We start from the raw sequence: 21158 nt of genomic DNA, 5'->3' as shown, positions 1-21158 counted from the left end.
TCTCCCCTCACAAGTGGAATCTAGAGAACTGAAACACATGAACTTACAAAAAAAAAAAAGTGAACAGTCTTTAAGACTTTGTGAGAACTTTGGGTATGTAGAAGGGTGTGGGAGGGGCACAGAACTTTGGTGGCCGTGGGGTGTGTAACTATCCTTTGCCATTTTATAATCAGGTAAACTACTCTTAATCACACATTTAAAAAATGGCTTTTAAAAAAAAAAAAGAGTGACTGGAGAAACAGAGATGTGGCTCAGCTGTAAAAGCGCTGCGCTTGTATGACTAAGGTTCCTGGTTCAATCCCCACCACATTACCGGGGTGCACTCGGGCTTCTCTCCTCTGTTTCAAAGTGAAACTCTCTCATGTGTAGTCAATAAATCTCAAAAAAAGGGGGGGGAATGGAGGGGTGGGGGGCTGGGTGGTGGCACTCCAGGTTAAGAGCACACAGTACGAAGTGCAAGGATTTGTGCAAAGATCCCAGTTTGAGCCCTGCTTCACAAGTGGTGAAGCAGGTCTGCTGGTGTCTCTCTCTCTCCCTATCCAAAACATAAATAAATAAACAAACAAATAAATAACGACCGTAGGAGCAATGGATTTGTTGTAGTGCTGGCACTGAGCCACAGCAATAACCCTGGAGGCAAAAAAGGGGGGGCGGGGGGGCCACCAGGATTAGTGGAGTGGTGGAGGGAAAAAAGCCACACAGGTAGCAATTACAAGGTACACTTGTGTGCCCAGCACCCGGCTTTGTTTGTTTTAGATAGAGACTGAGAGAAATTGAGAGGGGGGAGAGACACCCATAGGACCACTTTACTGCTCTCAAAGCTTCCACCCTGCAGGTGGGGACTGAGAGCTTGAACTCAGGTCCTTGCACATTGTAATGTGTGCATTCAACCAGGTGCAGCACCACCTAGCCCTGGTGCCTGGCTTTCAAAACCATAATTGCCGTGGAAATGCTGAGTGTCCCTCTACATCTGGTCCAACCCCTGAAGAGACCCATCACTTCAAATTTGGAGTTCACTGTTTCTTCTTATGTTGTACTTTTATTTTTATTTTTTATTTTTTGCCTCCAGGATTATTGCTGGGGCTCAATGCCGACACTTTGAATCCACTGCTCCTGGCAGCCATCCCCCCCCCCCCTTTATCTTCCCTTCTCTTTTATTCAATAGGACAGAGAAAAATGGAAATGGCAGGAAGAGATAAAGAGGGAAAGACAGATACTTGCAAACCTGCTCCACTGCTCCTGAAGTGTACCCTCTGCAGGTGGGAAGCTGGGGGCTTGAACCCGGGTCCTTGTGCAGGTCCTTCTGCAGTTGTGTGTGTGCTTAACTATGTGCACCACAGTCCAACCCCCTATTTGTTATACTTTGCATCACCTACACTCTATACTTTAAAATCATACTTTTTGCAACTTTTTTTTTTCATCCAGGGTTATTGCTGGGCTTGGTGCCTGCACCATGAATCCACCCACCGCTCCTGGAGGCCATTTTTCCCCCTTTTGTTGCCCTTGTTGTTGTCTTTTTGCAACTTAAAAAAAAAAAAATTATTTCCTTTTATTGCCCTTGTTGTTGTTATTGATGTTATTGGATAGGACAGAGAGAAATGGAGAGGGGAGGGGAAGACAGAGAAAGGGAGAGAAAGATAGACACCTGCAGACCTGTTTGGGAGGACACAAACGTACGCAGTGCCCCTGGACAGTACCCTTACCGTTGGTCAAGCTGCTGAGTTGTGTCATATGTCAATTTGCCCATAATCAAGAAGTAAACACAAAGGCGAAGTCTCATCTCTTCATGTGATCTCTGTCCTCGGGCCTGTCCCATGCCCCTTCTGTGGTAATCACCCCAGCAGATCCTGTTCACAAAATGGGGAAGGGGGGGTCCCCTCTTGTCTGTACACTAATGTTGGCTAGCCTGGCCAGGTCAGACAGTGGGATGTAGTTGTTTTTTTTTCCTTCTTCTTTCTTTCTTTCTTTCTTTCTTTCTTTCTTTCTTTCTTCTCTTCTTCCTCCTTTCTTTCTTCCCTTCCTTCCTTCTTTTCTTTCTAACCAAAGTACTACTCAGCTCTAGCTTACAGTGGTGTTGGGCATTGAACCTGAGTCCTCGGTACAGAGGAGTTGGCAGCACCGAGCACCCCTGAACCACTCTGTCCAGTGATCTCCTGCATCTCAGGGGTCAAAGCTAAGTCCCCCCAAGTCCCCTGCACTCCTTGCCCTTCCCTTCTCTACAAGCAGCAGTCACCCCTCTAACCACTCAGGTCCCCCAACCAGGGGGGAGCTGCCATACCCTGCAAGTCTCACCCCACTCCCAACCCGGTCTTCCTCCAAAGCATTCTCTGGGGCTGCCTTCCTCTCCCAGCTGTGGCCTCTCCTGCCTGAGCCCCTGAGCAGTTGCCGCCCTGCTCCCAGCCCTGCCCACCCAACAGGCCCTCCCTGTCCTAGCAGAGGCCACAGAACGCAGGTCACAGGCCTGCTTCCAACCCTCCCTCCCCAATGCCCCCCAGGCACTCAGGATGATGTCCTGAATTCTCACTGGATCAGAGAGCCTGAAGTTGCCTGGCTCATGACCACTCCTGCACACAGGGACTGGGGCCCTCATTCACTAGCCCATCTGCCAAAGTGGCCCCCCACCTCCTTGCCCCACAAGGACCCTCACCCCACTGTCTCCTCTGCCTGAATGCCCTCTTCCAGGAGCTGCTTCTTCCTGCCCAGCTCAACCTGCATGTCAAGAAGCCTGGTGGCTGTGGACCATGTGGTCACATAGGGCAGGCCTGCCTTGCTCTCAAAGGAGCTCTGGCCCCTGGGCCCGGCCTAGGAGGTGAGCCATCAAGTCCTAGGAAACCACTGCCATGCAAATGGAGCCTGCATTCAGAATGTCACCCATGATCAGAGCGGCAGACACAGGAGACAACCGAGGGGCGGGCTGAGCTAAGTGATGGAACCACTGCAACTTGCTGCAGGGAGAGGAGGCCAAGTTAAAGGGTGACCATGGCCCTGACCCCCTGGACTCAGGGTTGAGGGGACTTGCCACACAAACCAGCCTGAGACACACCCCAGCCTGAGCTCGAGTCCTCCCTGCCCTGTGCTGGGTGTGACAAACAGCCCAGGGACTCATCCCGAAGAAGGGCAGGGAAGCCACTTCAAAGTCACAAACTATATTAAAACAGCCATCTTCATCTCTCGGGTCCGGCCTCCCCTCTGTGCCTGGGGCCCGCCACCCACTCATCAGAGAAAAGGATGCCTGGGGGCAGGGGGCCGGAGGTGCCCTGGCTGCAGCCCAGGAATGAGGGCGCTAACAGTCTCTACCGGCTGGACGCCACCGTCGACGAGGGGGCCGCTGGGAGGCCGGAGGTGCAGGAGGGTCAGGCAGGACACAGCGGACAGTCGGGCCTTGCCACAGGGACAGAAAACAGAGAAGAAATGAACAGAGTGAAGAGAGGCAGAGACAGATATTCAAGTGGGGTGGGGGCAGGGGCAGTTTAGGGAAGAGGGGCCCAGACAACACCCACTCCGGAAGGCTAGTTTTGAGGGCCTAGGGATGAGGCAGCAGGTGCTGGGGAGTGGGGAGGAAGAGGGTTGGAGGAAAAGATGAGGTGCTGGTACTCAGGAGAGGGAGAGCGAGGTCCTGCCAAGGTCATGGGCAGAGGAGAGGACACAGGACACAGAGGGGGGGCCGTCCCAGAGCAGCAAGGCCAGGCCACAGTGATCATCTCAGAATCAGAGAAAAGTGTGTGTGTGTGTGTGGGGGGTGGCTCCCAGAAGCTCAGTCCTGGACTGAACGCCTGTGTGTGGGGGGGTCGAGCATCCATGTGGAAGCTGGCCCTCGCTGAACGCCTGAGGCAGCCTGGAGCCTGGAGGGGGGCCTGCACCCCACCTGTGGGCTAGAAGGTCCTGCGGCCCAGTCTTTTGAACACGCTCACAGTGCCCGCGTGGTCCATCTGGGCACCCAGGCCCTCGCTGGAGCTGTTGCCCCGGGGCCCCACCAGGGTCCTCTTAATGGAGACCTTGACCTCAGCTGAGGACTTACTCTTAGTGCTCGTGACCTGGCTGTCCTGGGCCTCAGGCACAAGGGCAGCCTTGCCCAGTCTCTGGATGACGCTGACTTTGGACAGGGACTCCGGCTTCCGCTCAAGTCTGGGTCTTGGGGGCAGCGCCAGGCGCCTCAGCATTGGGACAGCGTTGGCAGATGCTGAGCTGGTGGCCTTGGCTTTGACAGTCAGTGCCGGCTGGGTGCTGGTCTTGACAGGAGCCCGGCCCAGCTTCTTTAGAACGCCGGCATACTGCAGGACAGAACTGCTACTGTCGTTGTCGCTGTCCCAGGCCAGGTCCTCATCCACATCTGGGGTGGCCCCCAGGCGGCTGAAGACTCCTGTGGGCTGTGGAGGGTGGGGATGTGACAGGTGAGTTGTCCAGTTGCCAAGTGTATACTCCTGAGCCTAGTTCTGGGGACTCACCCAGCAGTAACACCCCACCCCCCTCTTTTTAAATTGCCACCAGGGTTATTGTTGAAACTAGGTGCTGGCACTACAAATCCACAGCTCCCAGTGGCCATTTTTTCCTCTTCCATTTTATTTGACAGGGATGAAAGAATTTGAGAGGTGAAGGGAAGATAGAGAGGGAAAAAAAAAAAAAGACACCTGTTGACTTGCTTTATCACTCATAAAGTGTTTCTCCTGGAGGGGGGGAGTGGGGTCTCGAACCTGGGTCCTTTTGCATGATGATATTGCATGATGATATGTTCACTTCCAGAGGAGACTCCAGACCTTGTGTGGCATCAAAAAACGGTGATGCAGTGGAGCATCACCTGCCCAGTGCAGTGGAACAAACAAAACTGCCATTGAAATGACACAATTCTCCTAATTCTGACAGTGGTGGGAGTGGGGCAGGGGGACAGGCATCAGAGAAGCCTCCTGGGAGTTCAGGGCAGCATTCTTTGAGGCACCACTGCTTGAGCCTGGCCCTCTCATTTGAAATAGCAGAGAGAGTGTGGGTGTGGGCTCAGCCTCCAAGGCAGGCCTAGAGTCATATTTATGGAGCACCTGCTTCTGCCCATTTCTTCACGTGGCTTCATCTTCAGGCTGACTGGTGCTAAGTGATTATCACATTCATGCTAAGATTCTCAGAAGCGAGGAGAGGGCAGGTGATGGTGCACCCAGGTGAGTGCACACACTACCAGGCGCAAGAACCCAGGTTTGAGCCACCACTCACTCCCCAACTGCAATGAGGGAAGCTTCATGAGTGGTAAAACAGAGCTATAGGTGTCTCTCTCCCGTTCTCCCCTCCCCTCTCAACTACTCTCTGTCCTACCCAATAAAAACCGTCCATGCACCGGCCACCCCCAGCACCATGAGGAGCAGCTCACTTGGTGCTCCCAGCCATCCTGTGCAGTGAGCACCGTAACCGAGGAGGAAAGTGAGATGCAAAACGCCTCAAGCTTGGCCCATGAAGGTTGAGGCAGGAGGAGTGGGCTTTACCTGCAGGCCTTCTGGGCTGTGTGTAGGTGAGTGGGAACCTGTTCTGTGGGACAGGGGCTGGAGGGGGTTCACAGTAGGTGGGTGAAGACCAGTTAGGAAGTTCTGCCCCGTTCAGACAGGGAGAGGTGGCAAGAGAGAACTGTCACTCCTTGTGATGGTGGCATCAGAGGTTCTTGACCCAGGGCCCAGAGAAGGAGCCTCTTCAGGGGAAGAAGTTAAGGCTAGCGGGGGACAAGGTGACAGAGCAGCCGAGAGGCAGTATCCAGGGACCCAGGGGACTGGAAGCTGGGGAAGCAGACACACAGGGGAGTTGCCAGCACAAAGAAGGGAGCTGAGCCTGGAAAGGAGGGCGAGTCAGTCCCAATGGCATGAGGGGTGGGAATTATCAAGGAAAACAAGAATTTGAAAGCCTGGTGGGGCTCCCCCACTCCCAACTCACTTTACTGCCAGTCGTGGTATCTGCCTTGGTCTCAGCGCCGAGGCGGTCAAACACGGATGTCCTGTGGAGACCTGGAAGGGGAGTGAGGCCACCAGTCAGCCCCTGGGCCCAAGCCTGGCTGAGCTGACGCCAGGGAGGGGTACACAGCCTTCCCACACACCAACCAGCTCTGGCTCCAGCAGACCTAGGCTCGGCTGTGGTGGTTGCATGTCTATGCTATTGGCTAACACCAACCTTAACCGGCACGTTTCCAGATGGTGTGGGCTGGGGAAGGAGCAACTAAAACTAGCTCCACTTCTGCTGCTCGCATCTCAGGACTGGTTCATTAACTGCGTCTGGGAGGCAGGGTTCTTTTTTTTAAAAAATTTTTTTTTAAAGATTTTATTTATTTTATTAATGAGAAAGATAGGAGGAGAGAGAGAAAGAACCAGACATCACTCTAGTACATGTGCTGCCGGGGACTGAACTCAGGACCTCAGGCTTGAGAGTCTAGTTCCTTAACCACTGCGCCACCTCCCGGACCACAGGAGGCAGGGTTCTTACTTCCTCCCTGTTCCTTTCACTTTTCTTTGGGTCATAGGAGAAGGGTGAATAGCCATGATCTGTCTCACCAAGTATCAACCCACAGTGCCATGATAGGTTAATATTTACTGAACTAAAACAGAGAACTGTGTGGGAGTGGTCCGGAAGGTGATGCGGTAGATAAAGCACTGGACTTGCAAGCATGAGTCCTGACTTAAATTCCCGGAAGCACATGTACCAGAGTGATGTCTGGTTCTTTTTTTTTTTTTTTCTCTCCTCTCCTATCCCTCTCATTAGTAAATTATATATATATGGGGGGAGGAAGAAGTGCTGTGGGACTGTCAAAAACCATTAAGAAGTATCAGCCGGGAAGGTGGTGCAGTGGCTAGTGTTAGGCTTAAAACGATGAGCACATGCATGACTATAGACATATCTCAGTAAAGCAATCATAGAGGAGGGGCTGGAAAGACAGCATAATGGTTATGCAAAACAACTTTCACGCCTGACACTCTGAGCTCTCAAGTTCAACCCCAAGCTGGTAATACCATAAACCAGAACTGAGCAGTGTGCTCTGGTCTTTCTGTATCTCACTAAAAAAAAAAAAAAAAAAAAAAGGATATATATATATCCATTTTTTTAAAAGAAAGGAAAAAGGGCATCCAGGTGGTGAGGCCCTGGGTTCAATCCCTGATACTGAGGGATCTCCAGGACTGGTCGAGTGCTCTGGAGCTTCTCTCTCTTCTTTCTTGTTACTGAAGCTTCACCACTTGAGGCTAACTTTTTTCAGATAGAGCAGAGACTCAGAGAGAAAGTGGGAGAGACACCACAGCACCTAAGCTGGGGAGGGCAGGTTCAGACCTGGGTCCTGTGCACAGCAAAGCAGCGACTCCTTGACCTCGTCTCCTCTCTGATACAGAATAAAGATGGATAGGGAGGTCACTCAGTGGTATCATATGTGCACAAGGTTCCAGATTCATTTCCTGGCACCACATAAAAATAAAATAAGAGGAGTCGGGTGGTAGCGCAGCGGGTTAAGCTCATGTGGCATGAAGCGCAAGGACCGACGTAAGAATCCCGGTTCAAGCCCCCAGCTTCCCACCTGCAGGGGGGTAGCTTCACAGGCAGTGAAGCAAATCTTCAAGAATCTATCTTTCTCTACCCCTCTGTCTTCCCCTCTTCTTTCCATTTCTCTCTGTGCTATCTAACAACAACAACAACACCAATAACAGCAACAGTAATAACTACAACAACAATAAAAACAATAAGGGCAACAAAAGGGAAAATAACTAAAATTAAAAAAAATAAAATAAGATAATATAGGAAAAATATGTCTGTGTATAAATACCTATAGTTCGTGGATGCCTCTGGCCTATCGAGGTTAGTCAAAGAGATGAGGCATGGGAGTAAGGGGACAGCATTTGTTTTTACTGGTTTGCTCTGTGTCATCTTGAATGTTTTTCTAAGACAACAAAAGACCAGAGTCAAACTATCCCGTTGTCAGGCAGCCCACCTCCACCTCACCAGATCTCATCCTGGTTCCTAACAGCTTCCAGTTTCCTGGGGAATCTGCTCTCTGACTCCAAGCCCCTGCCCTCAGGGATGAGGTGTCAGCTACCCCATCTAAAGACCGAAAGGGCAGCGACGGAAGGCTCCCTGCAGGGTAAGACCAGCCCTGCCAGCGGGTACCTTTGGCTGCCTGCTGCTCCAGGATCTTGCGGGTCCGAGGAGTGGTGCCCTTGGGCATGTTGATGATGTACTTCCCCTCCATCTCCGCAGTGACCCGGCGCCGCTTGGTGGGGATGGCCAGGCTCTCCTCCTCCTGGTGGGCCAGGGCTGCTGGGGGAAGAGGGGTAGCAGGGAAGGAGTGTGTGTGTGTGTGTGTGTGTGTGTGTGTGTGTGTGTGTGTGTGTGTGTGTGTGCTGAGAGTAGTTTCTGGGCTGGAATGTTGGTGGGGGAGAGGTGGGGCAGGGAGGGGAATTGACAGCCCACCCAGGCTCTTTATCTGGAAGCCTTCCCAGGACTGGAATTCTTTATCTCCCAATACCCTGTCACCACTTTATCTGAACCACTGAGAGATTCAAGTCTGGACAAGATGAGTCACAGAAGAGAAGAGAGAAAGAGACAGACAGATCCCATCCCACACTGTGGATCTGTCCTACCCCATGCAGGCTCACCTTCCAGGCCAGCCAAAATCCTCAGACACTGGCTGGTGAATGGTTCTAGAGCTCCACCTAGGTACTGGTTTCATGACCAAGCTTTATACTTACAACCTGTGGGTGTGACTGAGTAAATCATACACACACACACACACACACACACACACTTTTTTTTCCCCCCTGCCAGGGTCTTACACCTGCTCAATTCCACTTTATAAACAAATTCTTGGAGCTGGGTGTTGGTACACTCAATTGGAGTACACACATTACCATGTGCAAGGAGCTGGGTTCAAACCCCAGGTCCCCACCTACGGGGAGAGAAGCTTCACAAGTGGTGAAGCTGTGCTGCTGGTATCTTTCTTTCTCTCTCCCTATCTCCCCCTTCCCACTGAATTTCTCTGTCTTTATCCAATAAGTGAATATGTAAAATAGTAAATATATAACAATTTCAGACAATGGGCTTGCAGAGTTCACCTGCTTTATATATGACCCGGACCGAGTCTAGACCCTACAATACTGGAGAAATGGGTGCTGTTCTTTCTTTGTTTTTAATGTTTATTTAATTTCCCTTTTGTTGCCCTTGTTTTTTATTGTAGTTGTTTTATTGTTGTTATTGATTTCGTTGTTGTTAGGACAGAGAGAAATAGAGAGAGGTGGGGAATACAGAGAGGGAAAGAGAAAGATAGACACCTGGAGACCTGCTTCACCACTTGTGAAGCGACTCCCTTGCAGGTGGGGAGCTGGGGACTCGAACCGGGATCCTTAAGCCGGTCCTTGTGCCTTTGTGCCACATGTGCCCACATGTGCTTAACCCACTGAGCTACTGCCCAACTCCCGGTGCTGTTCTTTCTTTTCTATCCCTTTGACCCCCATCAGCCCATCTCTATCCTAAAAAAAAAAGGAATGGCAAAGACCCAGTAACAATGAAATACAGTTCAAAAAGAGAGAAGAGGGAGTTGGGTGGTAGCATAGCTGGTTAAGCACACGTGGCGCAAAGCACAAGGACCGGTGTAAAGATCCCGGTTCGAGCCCCCAGCTCTCCACCTGCAGGGGAGTCGCTTCACAAGCGGTGAAGCAGGTCTGCAAGTGTCGGTCTTTCTCTCCCCCTCTCTGCCTTCCCCTCCTCTCTCCATTTCTCTCTGTCCTATCCAACAACAAAAACATCAATAACAATAACTACAACAACAAAAAAACAACAAGGGCAACAAAAAGAGAGAAGGAGAGAGAGAGAGAGAAAAAAGAGACATCACTGCACTGCTCCACTGTTCATGGAGTTCCCTGATTCCCATGTTGTGCTGGGTAGTTGTAGTTGTAGTCACACATGGCAAAGTATGTGCCCCATCAGGTGAGTGATCTCGTGGCTTTGTGGTTCATTTAAAAAAAAAAAAGTCTCGGGAGTCGAGTGGTAGAGCAGCAGGTTAAGCGCATGTGGCGCAAAGCACAAGGACCGGCATAAGGATCCCGGTTCGAACCCACAGCTCCCCACCTGCAGGGGAGTCACTTCACAGGCGGAGAAGCAAGTCTGCAGGTGTCTGTCTTTCTCTGTCTTCCCTCCCTCTCTCCATTTCCCTCTGTCCTATCCAACAACAATAAAACAATAAGAACAAAAAATGGGAATAAATAAAATAAAAATTAAATTAAATTTTTAAAAAATTTTGAAAAAAAGAAAAAAAAAGTCTCAGGCCAGTGAGACAGTTCGCTTGGAGAGTGCACTGCTTTTTTTTTGAGAGTGTTTTAATAGTTTTTATTTTATTTATTTATTTATTTATTTATTTTCCCTTTTGCTGCCCTTGGTTTTACTGTGGCTGTTGTTATTGATGTCGTTGTTGGGTAGGACAGAGAGAAACGGAGAGAGATGGGGAAGACAGAGAGGGGGAGAGAAAGACACCTACAGACCTGCTTCACCGCCTGTGAAGTGACCCCCCTGTTGGTGGTGGGGAGCCGGGGGTTCGAACCGGGATCCTTACGCTGGTCCTTGCGCTTTGCACCACGTGCGCTTAACTGCTGCGCTACCGCCCGACTCCCCGAATGCACTGCTTTGCCATGTGTGACCCCGGTTGGAGGCTGGCCTCCACTGCACTGAAAGAAGCTTCAGTAGTATGGTCTCTTTGCCTCTCTCTTTAAAAGAAAATAAAATAAATATAGCAGCTATTGTCTACCTGCTTCCAATTCTAGAAATGAATTATCCTATGCTTTCATTTTATCTCTCTCTTGGTTACTTTTGAAATGTCTTGTTTCTTTATAAACTTTTACTGGCTTCCCCAACAGTCTTTGTTACTTTTCAACATGGGGTCTCTTTGGTATAATGATCCTTTTAATAAGCAATGCTTCCTTGCCACCATAGCACTGAAGCTTCCTCCAGTGTGGTGGAGGCCAGGCTTTAATCTGGGTTGTGCCCATGTCAAAGTAAGCACACTATCCAAGTAAGCTATCTTGCTAGCTCAATAAACAAATTTTTTAAAAATCTATTAGGTGGTCTGGGAGGTGGTAGAGTGGATAAAACATTGCAGTTTCAAGCATGAGGACCTGAGTTCAATCCCCAGCAGCACATATACCAGAGTGATGTCTGGCTTTTTCTCTCTCCTCCTATGTTTCTCATTAATAAATACATAAAATCTTTTAAAAAAAATCTATTAGGATAGGAGTATAATGGCTTTGCAAAAGACCTTCTTGCCTGAGGCTCTGAGGTCCCAATTTTAAAGCCATCAGTACCAATAAGCCAGAGCTGAGCAGTGCTCTGCTTAAAAATAAACAGGAACTAGATTGTGGCAAACCCAGCTGAGCACACAAATTATCATGCACAAATACCCAGGTTCCTTGCCCCTAGAGGCATTATGGATGTAACTGCTGTGTCACATGTGTGTCATTAGGTGGCAGAGAGAAGAGAGGCTTGTCTACGTCCAGTGCTCTGACCTGTGAGCCACTGGGTGATTGACAGTCTGACACTCAACACAAGGCCCCCGCCTGTTAATGCGTGTTTACCAGCAGCCTGAATCCTGTCTTGTAAAAGCTCTAATTCATCCTTAGTTCCTGACTGCTCTCAAGTCTCGAGGTGACCGTGTGACCTGAAAACTGTTGTCTATCCATGCTGGATGAAGAGTGACAGCTCACCATTCAAGGGGAAGGTGACCGTTAGCCTGTGACAATGACCTCACCAACCAGTCCAGCATCCAGAGGTGGTCATCTGAGGGATCTGATCACAAGATGATGTGGTGATCTCACCAGACAGACCAGTACACAACCCTCAGTCTTACAGGAAATGCCAAGAGTTCAACCAGAAAAGTGCTGGAAGGCTACTCTGTATCCTCCAGTGGAGCTTGCACAAATCATGGGGATCCACAGCTGATCAAACTCATGGCCCCACAGTATGTTTTGTGTTCATGACACTGAGGACACCCCCACTGCTATCCTAGGTCATGAATTTGGGAGGGAGGGGCTGTATTTTGTCCCAAAAAGTACAATTTAAAGGGTTTCTTTAAAGACCTTGTAAAATGGGAGTCAGGTAGTAGCACAGCGGGCTAAGCACAGGTGGCGAGAAGCTCAAGGACCATCCTAAGGATCCCAGTTCGAGCCCCCGGCTCCCCACCTGCAGGGGGGTCGCTTCACAGGCGGTGAAGCAGGTCTGCAGGTGTCTTTCTCTCCCCCTGTTGTCCCCTCTTCTCTCCATTTCTCTCTGTCCTATCCAACAACAACAATAAAACAACAAGGGCAACAAAAGGGAATAATAAAAAGGCCTTGTAAAACTTGAAAATAAACTCCTGACTAGTATGAAAACAACAACAATAAACAAATATCCAGGTTCAAGGCCCTAGTCCCCACTTGCAGGATGGAGGCTTCATGAGTGATGGAGCAGGGCTGCAGATATCTTTCTCTCCCTCCCTCTCTCCCTCCCCCTCAATTGCTTCTGTCCTACCAAATTAAATAAATAAATGTTTAACAAAAGAAACAGCAATGAAAAGTTTATATCAAATAATAATAAAGGTCTTAAATTATTTATTTTTTTGCTTCCAGGGTTATCACTGGGGCTCAGTGGATTACGAATCCACTGCTCCTGGAGGCTGTTTTTCCCATTTTGTTGCCCTTGTGGTTCATTTTTAAAATATTTATTTATTAATGAGGAAGCTAGGAGGAGAGAGAGAAAGAACCAGACATTCACTCTGGTACATGTGCTGCTGGAGACTGAATACAGGACTTCAAACTTGGGAGTCCAATGCTTTTATCTACTATGCCACTTCCCAGACCACAAATTACTTATTTCTAGAAACCTAAAATCCCAGGTTCAATACCCAAAATAATCATATGCCAGGATAGTGGAGCTCTGGTCTCTCATAAATAAATCTGGGAGTTGGTATATTGTACCAAAGTAAAAGACTCTGGGGTGGGGGGGGAGAGTACAGGTCCTGGAAAAGGATGACACAGGACCTAGTAGTTGTTGTTTTGTTATGTGGAAAACTGAGAAATGTTATGCATGTACAAACTATTGTATTTACTGTTGACTATAAAACATTAATCCCCCAATAAAGAAAAAAAAAATCTGGAGGTGGCACAATGTATTAAAGCACTGGACTCTTAAGCATATGTACCAGAGTGATATCTGATTCTTTCTCTCTCTTCTATATTTCTCATTAATAAAATAAATAAAATCCTAAAAAACAAAACTTTTTTCTTCATACCGGCACAGCTCTCAGTGAACATTTTTTCCAGCCAGAGGATGAGAACCAAACAGATAGAGGAGAGACACCACAGTACCACTCCACTACTAGGAACCTTCCCACTTGCATGGTGCTCCCACAGGGTAACCGGGGATTCAAACCTCGCTCGGTCCTCATGCATGGCAAAGTGTGTACTCTACCAGGCGAGCTTTCCCCCAAATAAACATATCTCAAAAGAAAAAGAAAACGAGGAAGAAGGAAGAGGACTTAATCACCTGTAATCAACTATACTGTTGTTACTCTTAAAACTGTGTGTGAAGAGGGAAGGTCCCATGTTAACTGTTCTCACCACAAGATGAAATAGAGAGAGACTGACCCACTGAGCGAGAACTGCCAGGCATCTGTGCTTATCCTCACCACCACCTCAAGAACTGGGGAGTTGAGCGGTAGCACAACGGGTTAAGCGCAGGTGGCGCAAAGCGCAAGGACCGGCGCAAGGATCCCGGTTCGAGCCCCCAGCTCCCCACCTGCAGGGGAGTCGCTTCACAGGCGGTGAAGCAGGTCTGCAGGTGTCTGTCTTTCTCTCCCCTTCTCTGTCTTCCCCATCTCTCTCCACTTCTCTCTGTCCTATCCAACAACAACAAAATCAATAACAACAATAATAACTACAACAAAAAAACAACAAGGGCAACAAAAGGAAATAAATAAAATTTAAAAAAGAGGAAAAAAAATTAAAAAAAAAAAAAAGAGCATTCGGTGACCTCTGGGGAAGGGGTCACAAGTCTGCTCTACAGACACAGAAAGTGAGGCACACAGACACACAGTGACTTGAAGATCACATGTCCTTCACAGCACCTTGCAGAGTAGGGAACGTGACCCCAATAACTAGCCACCACCCACATTCACCTCCCGCTCCTCCCGCCAGCTGCCTGTGTGCTCTCACCTACAGCCTTGGCACTCTTTGACGCCATCTTGTTGGAGACGGTGACAGAGATCTTGGAGGCGCTGGTGTCTGGTCGCCTGGGGGGAGTCCTGGGTGGGGAGTCATGGTTCAAGCTGTTGGCAATCATTCTGGAGGCGGCTGTCAGGAGGAAGGAGAGAGAGTCGGACCAGGCTCTGGGAGGAAGGTCTGGGTGAAGAAGGCAGGTCCTGGGAGGGAACGAGGATGGGACAACCAGAGTTACTCTGGGTTGTGCTGTTCTCACTGAGGATGCTTGGGGGGTAGGCGCTGACCCACCTGCCTGCCTTGGGACCTCTGCTGACAGCAGAGTGACTCATTATTATTATTATCTTTCATTTATTTATTTATTGGATAGACAGTCAGAAACTGAGGGGAAGGGGGTGATAGAGAGGGAGAGAGACAGAGACACCTGCAGCCCTGCTTCATCACTCGTGAAGCTTTCCCCCTGCAGGTGAGGACTTCACGTGGGTCCTTGTGCATAGTAACATGTGTGCTCAACCAGGTGCACCACCAACCGGTGCCCAGAGTGACTCCTCGCACACTCTTCCCAACATGTGCTCCCCGTCCCCCATTCCACCTCAGCCAAGCTGGCTTCCAGGATCTTCCTCTCAGTGGATCGTCCTCTGTCTGGCATGCAGCCACCCAAATATCAAAGCACTCTCAGACTCTTTACTCAGACCTCCCAGGCAAAACTTCCCTCCCTCCCCATCACAAACAGCAGCCCTCAGCAGGGAAGGTGGCTCAGTGGGCAGAGCATAGGACTTACATGTGAAAGGCCGTGGGTTCAATGCCAAATATGCCAAAGCAGAGCAGTGTTCTGGTCTCTCTCTTTCTCATATTAAGTAATAAATCTAAAGAGCCCCATTGGGGTAGGGCTGGGATACAACTCGGTGTTAAGAGTATATGCTTTGCACTGAAGCCCTGGGTTTAATCCCTGGTGGTGGTGGTGGGGAGATCACTCATCGACCTCTATTATCCTCCCCTAAACTATGATGTTTTCTTGTCTTCATGGCCATACACTGGACACTGACTTCCACTTTTTATTTATTTATTTATTTATTTATTTATTTATTTATCTATTTCCTTTTGTTGCCCTTGTTGTTTTATTGTTGTAGTTATTATTGTTGTTGTTGATGTCGTTGTTGTTGGATAGGACAGAGAGAAATGGAGAGAGGAGGGGAAGACAGAGGGGGGAGAGAAAGATAGACACTTGCAGACCTGCTTCACCGCTTGCAAAGCAACTCCCCTGCAGGTGGGGAGCCGGGGGCTGGAACCGGGATCCTAATTCCGGTTCTTGTACTTTGTGCCACCTGAGATTAACCTGCTGTGCTAACTCTTTTCTTTTAAAATATATTTTAGTTTTATTTTAGTAAGTGAGAGATACAGAGAGATAGATACACAGAGAGAGAGAGAGAGAGAGAGAGAGAGACCAGAGCATTGCTCAGCTCTGGCTTATGATGGTGCTGAACCTGGGACTTTGGAGACTCAGACAGAAAAGGTGTGTGTGTGTGTGTGTGTGTGTGTGTGTGTGTGTGTGTGTAACCACTATGCTATCTGCCCCAGCCCAGTTACTTGTTTACTACAATGTGTATTATACTGGGTCCACCACTGCCTGACATCCAACCCCCCACACACACACACATATACAAAGTTCTACTGAAAATGTGGCCATTGCTCCTGAGTCTCCCAACATCCCAATCAGAAAGGACCCCCCACACACTAATTTTACAGAAGAGGAGACAAGGAGTCAGTCATTCAGGTAAGCCCTGAGTAGGGCAGGGGCAAGAAAAGCAGTGACCTCCCTCTAGGGGTGAAGGGCAGCCCAGCTTCTGTGGAGAAGGCAGTGGGACTCCCAGAGTGGGAGCTAGAGTGCACAGGACGGCCAGGCATGGTGAGGAATATATGACTTACATCACCTTCATTCATGCAGAACACAGAGCTGTTGGCCTGAGTTCAATAATATCTGTGAGAGTGTCTTCATATAGATTCACACACAAAATAAGGTTGGGGCTCACTGATTAGGGTGTCTGCACTGCCATGTGTACAACCCAGGTTCGAGTCCTGGGTCTGTAGGAGAGATGCTATGATCAGAGGAAGTGTTGGTGCTACGGTGCCTCTCCCTATCTCTACAGCTCTATATCTATGTCTGTGTCTGTGTCTCTGTCTCTATCAAAATAAAAAAGGTGAAATAATAGTATGGGGCCAGAGAGAGAGACTAATGTTTATACATTATCATGCCCGAGGCTCTAAGGTCTCAGGTTCAATTCCCAGCACCACCATAAGCCAGAACTGAGCAGTGCTTAGATAGAGAAGAAAGAAAGAAAGAAAGAAAGAAAGAAAGAAAGAAAGAAAGAAAGAAAGAAAGAAAGAAATACTAAGGCTGTATACTAATCAGCTGACAAAAATGTTGTAACCACAGGCTTGTAGAAACCTAAGTGTGTATTTCCCCCAGGGGCAGAGACTCAGCGTATTCACTAATTCAGTGTTTTCAGGGACTTTACAGAACAGAACAAGCATAGCAGAAAAATCAAACATCTACACAGCCAATCACTGCCCTAAAAGAAGAGGGTTTCAGTGGCCAGGGTGGAGTGTGGTGGGAGGTGGGGGGGATGCCGTAGATAAAGTGTTGGACTCTCAAGCATGAGGTACAGAATTCAATCCCCAGCTTCACATGAGTCAGAATGATGTCCTGGTGTTCTCAATTTCTTTTTCTCTCATAAATAAATCTTTCAATTTAGTATTTTTTAAAATATATATTTTTAATTTTTATTTATAAAACAGAAACATTGATACCATAGGATAAGAGGAGTACAATTCCACACAATTCCCACCAACAGAACTCCATATCCCATCCTCTCCCTTAAAAGATTTCCTATTCTTATTTATTTATTTATTACCTTTTGTTGCCCTTGTTGTTTTATTATAGTTATTACTGAAAGATAGACACCTGCAGACCTGCTTCACCGCCTGTTAATCGACTTCCATGAAGGTGGGGAGCCGGGGGCTTGAACTGGTATCCTTACTGACACCGATCCTTGCGCTTTGCACCACTTGCACTTAACCTACTGCGCTACAGCCCGACTCCCTGCTTTCCCATTCTTTATCCCTCTGGGAGTATGGACTCAGGATCCATTATGGGGTGCAGAAGGTGGAAAGTCTGGCTTCTGTAATTGCTTCTTCGCTGAACATGGGTAAAATATTTTCTTATGGGAATCGGGCAGTAGCGCAGCTGGATAAGCGCACTTGGCACAAAGTGCAAGGACCAGCATAATGATCCCGGTTCAAGTCCCGGGCTCCCCACCTGCAGAGGAGTTGCTTCACAGGCGGTGAAGCAGGTCTGCAGGTGTCTATCTTTATCTCCCCCTCTCTGTCTTCCCCATCTCTCTCCATTTCTCTCTGCCCTATCCAACAACGACATCAACAATAACTACAAGAATAAAACAACAAGGGCAACAAAAGGCAATAATTTTTTTTTCTTATTTAACACACCAGAGAGAAACTGAGAGGAGAAAAGGATATACAAAGATACCTACACCACAGCTTCCCCCCTGCACGTGGGGACTGGGGGCTTGAACCTGGCTAGTGTGTGTGCTCAACTGAGTGAGCCACCACCCAACCCTAAATAGATTTTTTATTTTACTTTATTTATTTATTTATTTTTTCCAGAGCATTGTTCAACAGACTTATGGTGGTACAGGGGATTGAACCTGGGACCTGGGAAATTCAGGCATGAGTCTCTTTGCATAACCATTATGCTATCTACCCCTGTCGTTTTCTTTCTTTTTAAGTAAAATTTATTTGTTTTAATAAGAGAGATATAGACAGAAAGATACACAGAGAGAAAGATAAGAGCGCTGCTCAGCTCTGGCTTTTGGTAGTGCTGAGGATCGAACCTGACACCTCAGGACCTCAGGGCTGAATGTTATTTGCATAACTCTTATGTTGTCTCTTCAGCCCAATCAGCCTTTTAAAGAGCATCTCTAATGATTTTGCTTCCTCTTTCTTCGAACTCCAGGTGTTTGTCTCCTTCCACTTCTCTGCTGGATGTCAGAGTGAAGAAAAGGAGAAATGAAAGAAAAAGAGAGGACTCACCACTACAGGTGCCTCGACGAATCTCACTTGGGAAGAGACTGGGAGCACAGGGCACTGACTCAGTGGCAGCTTTGCACATGTCCTATAAAAAAGAAAAAAAGCTGCCAGATTAACCTTGGGGCCTACAGGAAGGTCCTGAATAGCTAGAGATTTCAAAACATTCCATTCCTTCCATGAAAAGGTAGGAGACAGGGGCCGGGTGGTGGCGCACCTGGTTGAGCGCACAGGTTACAGTGTGCAAGGACCTGGGTTCGAGCCCCCAGTCCCCACCTGCAGGGGGAAAGCTTCCCAAGTGGTGAAGCAGGGCTGTAGGTCTCTCTCTCTGTCTCTCTCTCTCTCCCTCTCTCTCTCTCTCTCCCCCTCTCCCCCTTCCCTCTCAGTTTCTGGCTGTCTCTATCCAATAAGTAAAAGTAATTAAAAAAAAAAAAGACATTCTTAAAAAAAAAAAGAAAGAAAGAAAAGGTAGGAGACCAGCCAAAACTGAGGGGCATTCTACAGAACTCTTCAAAACTTGCCATGGTCTCTCCTCTTCTTTCTCTGAAATCAAAAGGAAAGGCAGATCAGGAGAAATAGCAAAATAGTGATGCAAAGAGACTCATACCTGAGTCTCCCAGGTCCCAGGTTCAATCCCCTGCACTACCATAAGCCAGAGCTGAGCAGTGCTCTGGAAAAAAAAAAAAAGAAAAAAGAAAAAAGAAAGGAAAGGAAAAAAGTCTGTTGGGGGCTGAGAAGTACACGAGACCCTGGCACAGACATGTATGTGTACACATATATACACACACACACCAATGGAAAAACGTAAAATTGGGGCCAGGTGATGGCACATCTGGTTGAGCGCACACATTACAATACACAAGGACCCAGATTCAAGCCCCTGTTCCCCACCTGCAGGGAGAAGTTTCACAAGTGGTAAATCAAAGTTGCAGGTGTCTCTCTGTCTCTTCCCCTCTCTATTCCCCCCCCTCGATTTCTAACAGTAAAAAAATAAATAAATGTATTTGTAATTCCTACAAGAAGAAGTCTAACTTTGCCTGGTAAGGAGAAGAATAACAAAACAAAAAAAAAAAAGAGGAAAGAAAGATGTAAAATCTAAAAAGTCTGTAGTTGAGTTGATAGCAGTGTACCAATGTGCATTTCTTGATCTGACAAACATACGGTAACTATGTAAGGTTGATACAAGGTATTCACATTCAGGGAAGTTGAGTACAAGAGATACAGAAATGTTCCCTGATTTGTTAGACCTTTTCAATAAACCTAAAATTGTTCCCTCAGCTTTAACAGATTCGAGGAAAAAATGTGTTTTATTAGTGGCCTCCTCTGTCCTTAGATAATGTCCCTGGCCTGAGAAAGCACAGTCTGTAGGGTTCTGTCTTAGAAGATGGACAGATGAAGATTTATCTCCTTGGCAGGAAGGATGTTTCTAAAAATGAGAACAGAGGCCGGGTGGTGGCACACCTGGTTGAGTGCACATGTTACAGTGCGTTAAGGATCCAGGTTTGAGCCCTTGGTCCCCATCTGCAGAGGGAAAGCTTCATGAGTGGTGAAACAGTGCGGCAGGTGTCTCTCTCCCCCCCCCATCACCCCCTGCCCTCTCTAGCTATTGGATAGCTGTCTCTGTCCAATAAATAAAGGTAACTGGGGAAAAAAAATAAAAAAGACAAGAAGATCAGGCTGGCAACATATCTCACTTGGATAGTGTGAAACCCAGGTTCAAGTCTGACCCTCACCACACTTAAGGAAGCTCTGGTGCTAATGGCCTCTTTCACTCTCTACCTCTCTGTCTCTAAAACCAAACCAAAACAAGGCACAAGACCCCAGCAGCTGGCCTCTGGGAAAACAGAGCTGGAGAGCATAGGCCTGAAGCATGTTTTCTTCCAAATCAAGTGGGGTGAAGAATAAATGACGAAATCAGTATATAAAAATGGTCTCTGTGTCTGTGTGCCTGCATTATATAATCTATTTTTTTTAATTTCTTTATTGGGGAATTAATGTTTTACATTCAACAGTAAATACAATAGTTTGTACATGCTATATAATCTATTTTTACACTGAAAATGTATGTGTATTGTTACATATTACGATGCATATAGTACACATGTATAGATTACACTGTATACATATGGATGACTGGTAATGAACCCTGTTATATATAATATGTGTGTGTGTAACATGCACATTCATGCATAACTATAATACAGGTACAATATACATGTTATTTACATATATGTGTATAACAGAAACTCTAACATACTTATGCATGTACAAACTATTGTATTTACTGTTAATGTAAAACATTAATTCCCCAATAAAGAAATTAAAAAAAAAAAAAAAAAAGAAAGAGACTCTAACATAAAAAGTATATAAAGACTGGCAATAGGGCCATCAGCTATCCAAACATGCCAAGCAGTTACTCCAGGCCAGGTTCAGTAGCATACATGCTATGTGGCAGATGGCCTATGCAGGGAGTGGGCACGAAAACCCAGCTTAGAGAGTCAACGATGTTAAGTCAGGCACCCAAAACCACTGTCAAGTGAAGGCACCGAGAACGGAATGGGCTGGCCAGCAAGATCACTCACTTGAGAAGGTGCCTCCTTGACCTAAGTTTGAGGCTAGCGCCTACAGCACTGGGGCAAGCTTTGGTGCTACGGTGTCTATCTCCTTCTAACTGGAAAAGTCACCTTGGAACAGGGAAGTCCCAGTAATGACAAAAAATTATATTAGGAATGGAACAGGTGGGCCAGATGGTGGAGCACCTGGTTGAGCGCACCTGTTATAATGCACAGGGACCCAGGTTTGAGCCCCAGTCCCCATCTGCAGGGGGAAAGCTTCATAAGTAGCGAAGAAGTGCTACAGGTATCTCTCTGTCTCTCA

At 47.7% G+C, this 21158-nt stretch overlaps 1 protein-coding gene and 1 non-coding gene across 6 annotated transcripts in view; one reads left to right on the top strand and one right to left on the bottom strand.

The window, feature by feature from the left end:
• Positions 1 to 1610: 1610 nt before the first annotated feature.
• C2H19orf47 (chromosome 2 C19orf47 homolog) overlaps positions 1611 to 21158 on the bottom strand; it is a 31424-nt gene continuing 11876 nt past the window's right edge. For 2 of the 5 annotated variants that reach the window (XM_060185984.1, XM_060185981.1), the window contains 5 exons: positions 18288 to 18369; positions 14178 to 14315; positions 8113 to 8262; positions 5905 to 5975; positions 3423 to 4367 (listed from right to left, as the gene is read on the bottom strand). In XM_060185984.1, the coding sequence (XP_060041967.1) occupies positions 3873 to 4367; positions 5905 to 5975; positions 8113 to 8262; positions 14178 to 14315; positions 18288 to 18369 (936 nt within the window). In that variant the 3' untranslated portion in view covers positions 3423 to 3872. Of the gene's footprint in view, positions 3382 to 3422; positions 4368 to 5904; positions 5976 to 8112; positions 8263 to 14177; positions 14316 to 18287; positions 18370 to 21158 lie in introns of those variants that run through there. The other 3 variants (XM_060185985.1, XM_060185986.1, XM_060185983.1) reach the window with 3 other exon arrangements.
• Positions 11399 to 11529, top strand: LOC132537400 (small nucleolar RNA SNORA17). The gene has a single exon (XR_009548834.1). It is a non-coding gene; the product is annotated as a small nucleolar RNA SNORA17 (small nucleolar RNA).

This window comes from Erinaceus europaeus, chromosome 2 (genome assembly GCF_950295315.1).
Source record: "Erinaceus europaeus chromosome 2, mEriEur2.1, whole genome shotgun sequence".
In the NCBI taxonomy this organism is placed as follows: Eukaryota; Metazoa; Chordata; class Mammalia; order Eulipotyphla; family Erinaceidae; genus Erinaceus; species Erinaceus europaeus.
This window is presented reverse-complemented; position numbering and strand designations above follow the sequence as displayed.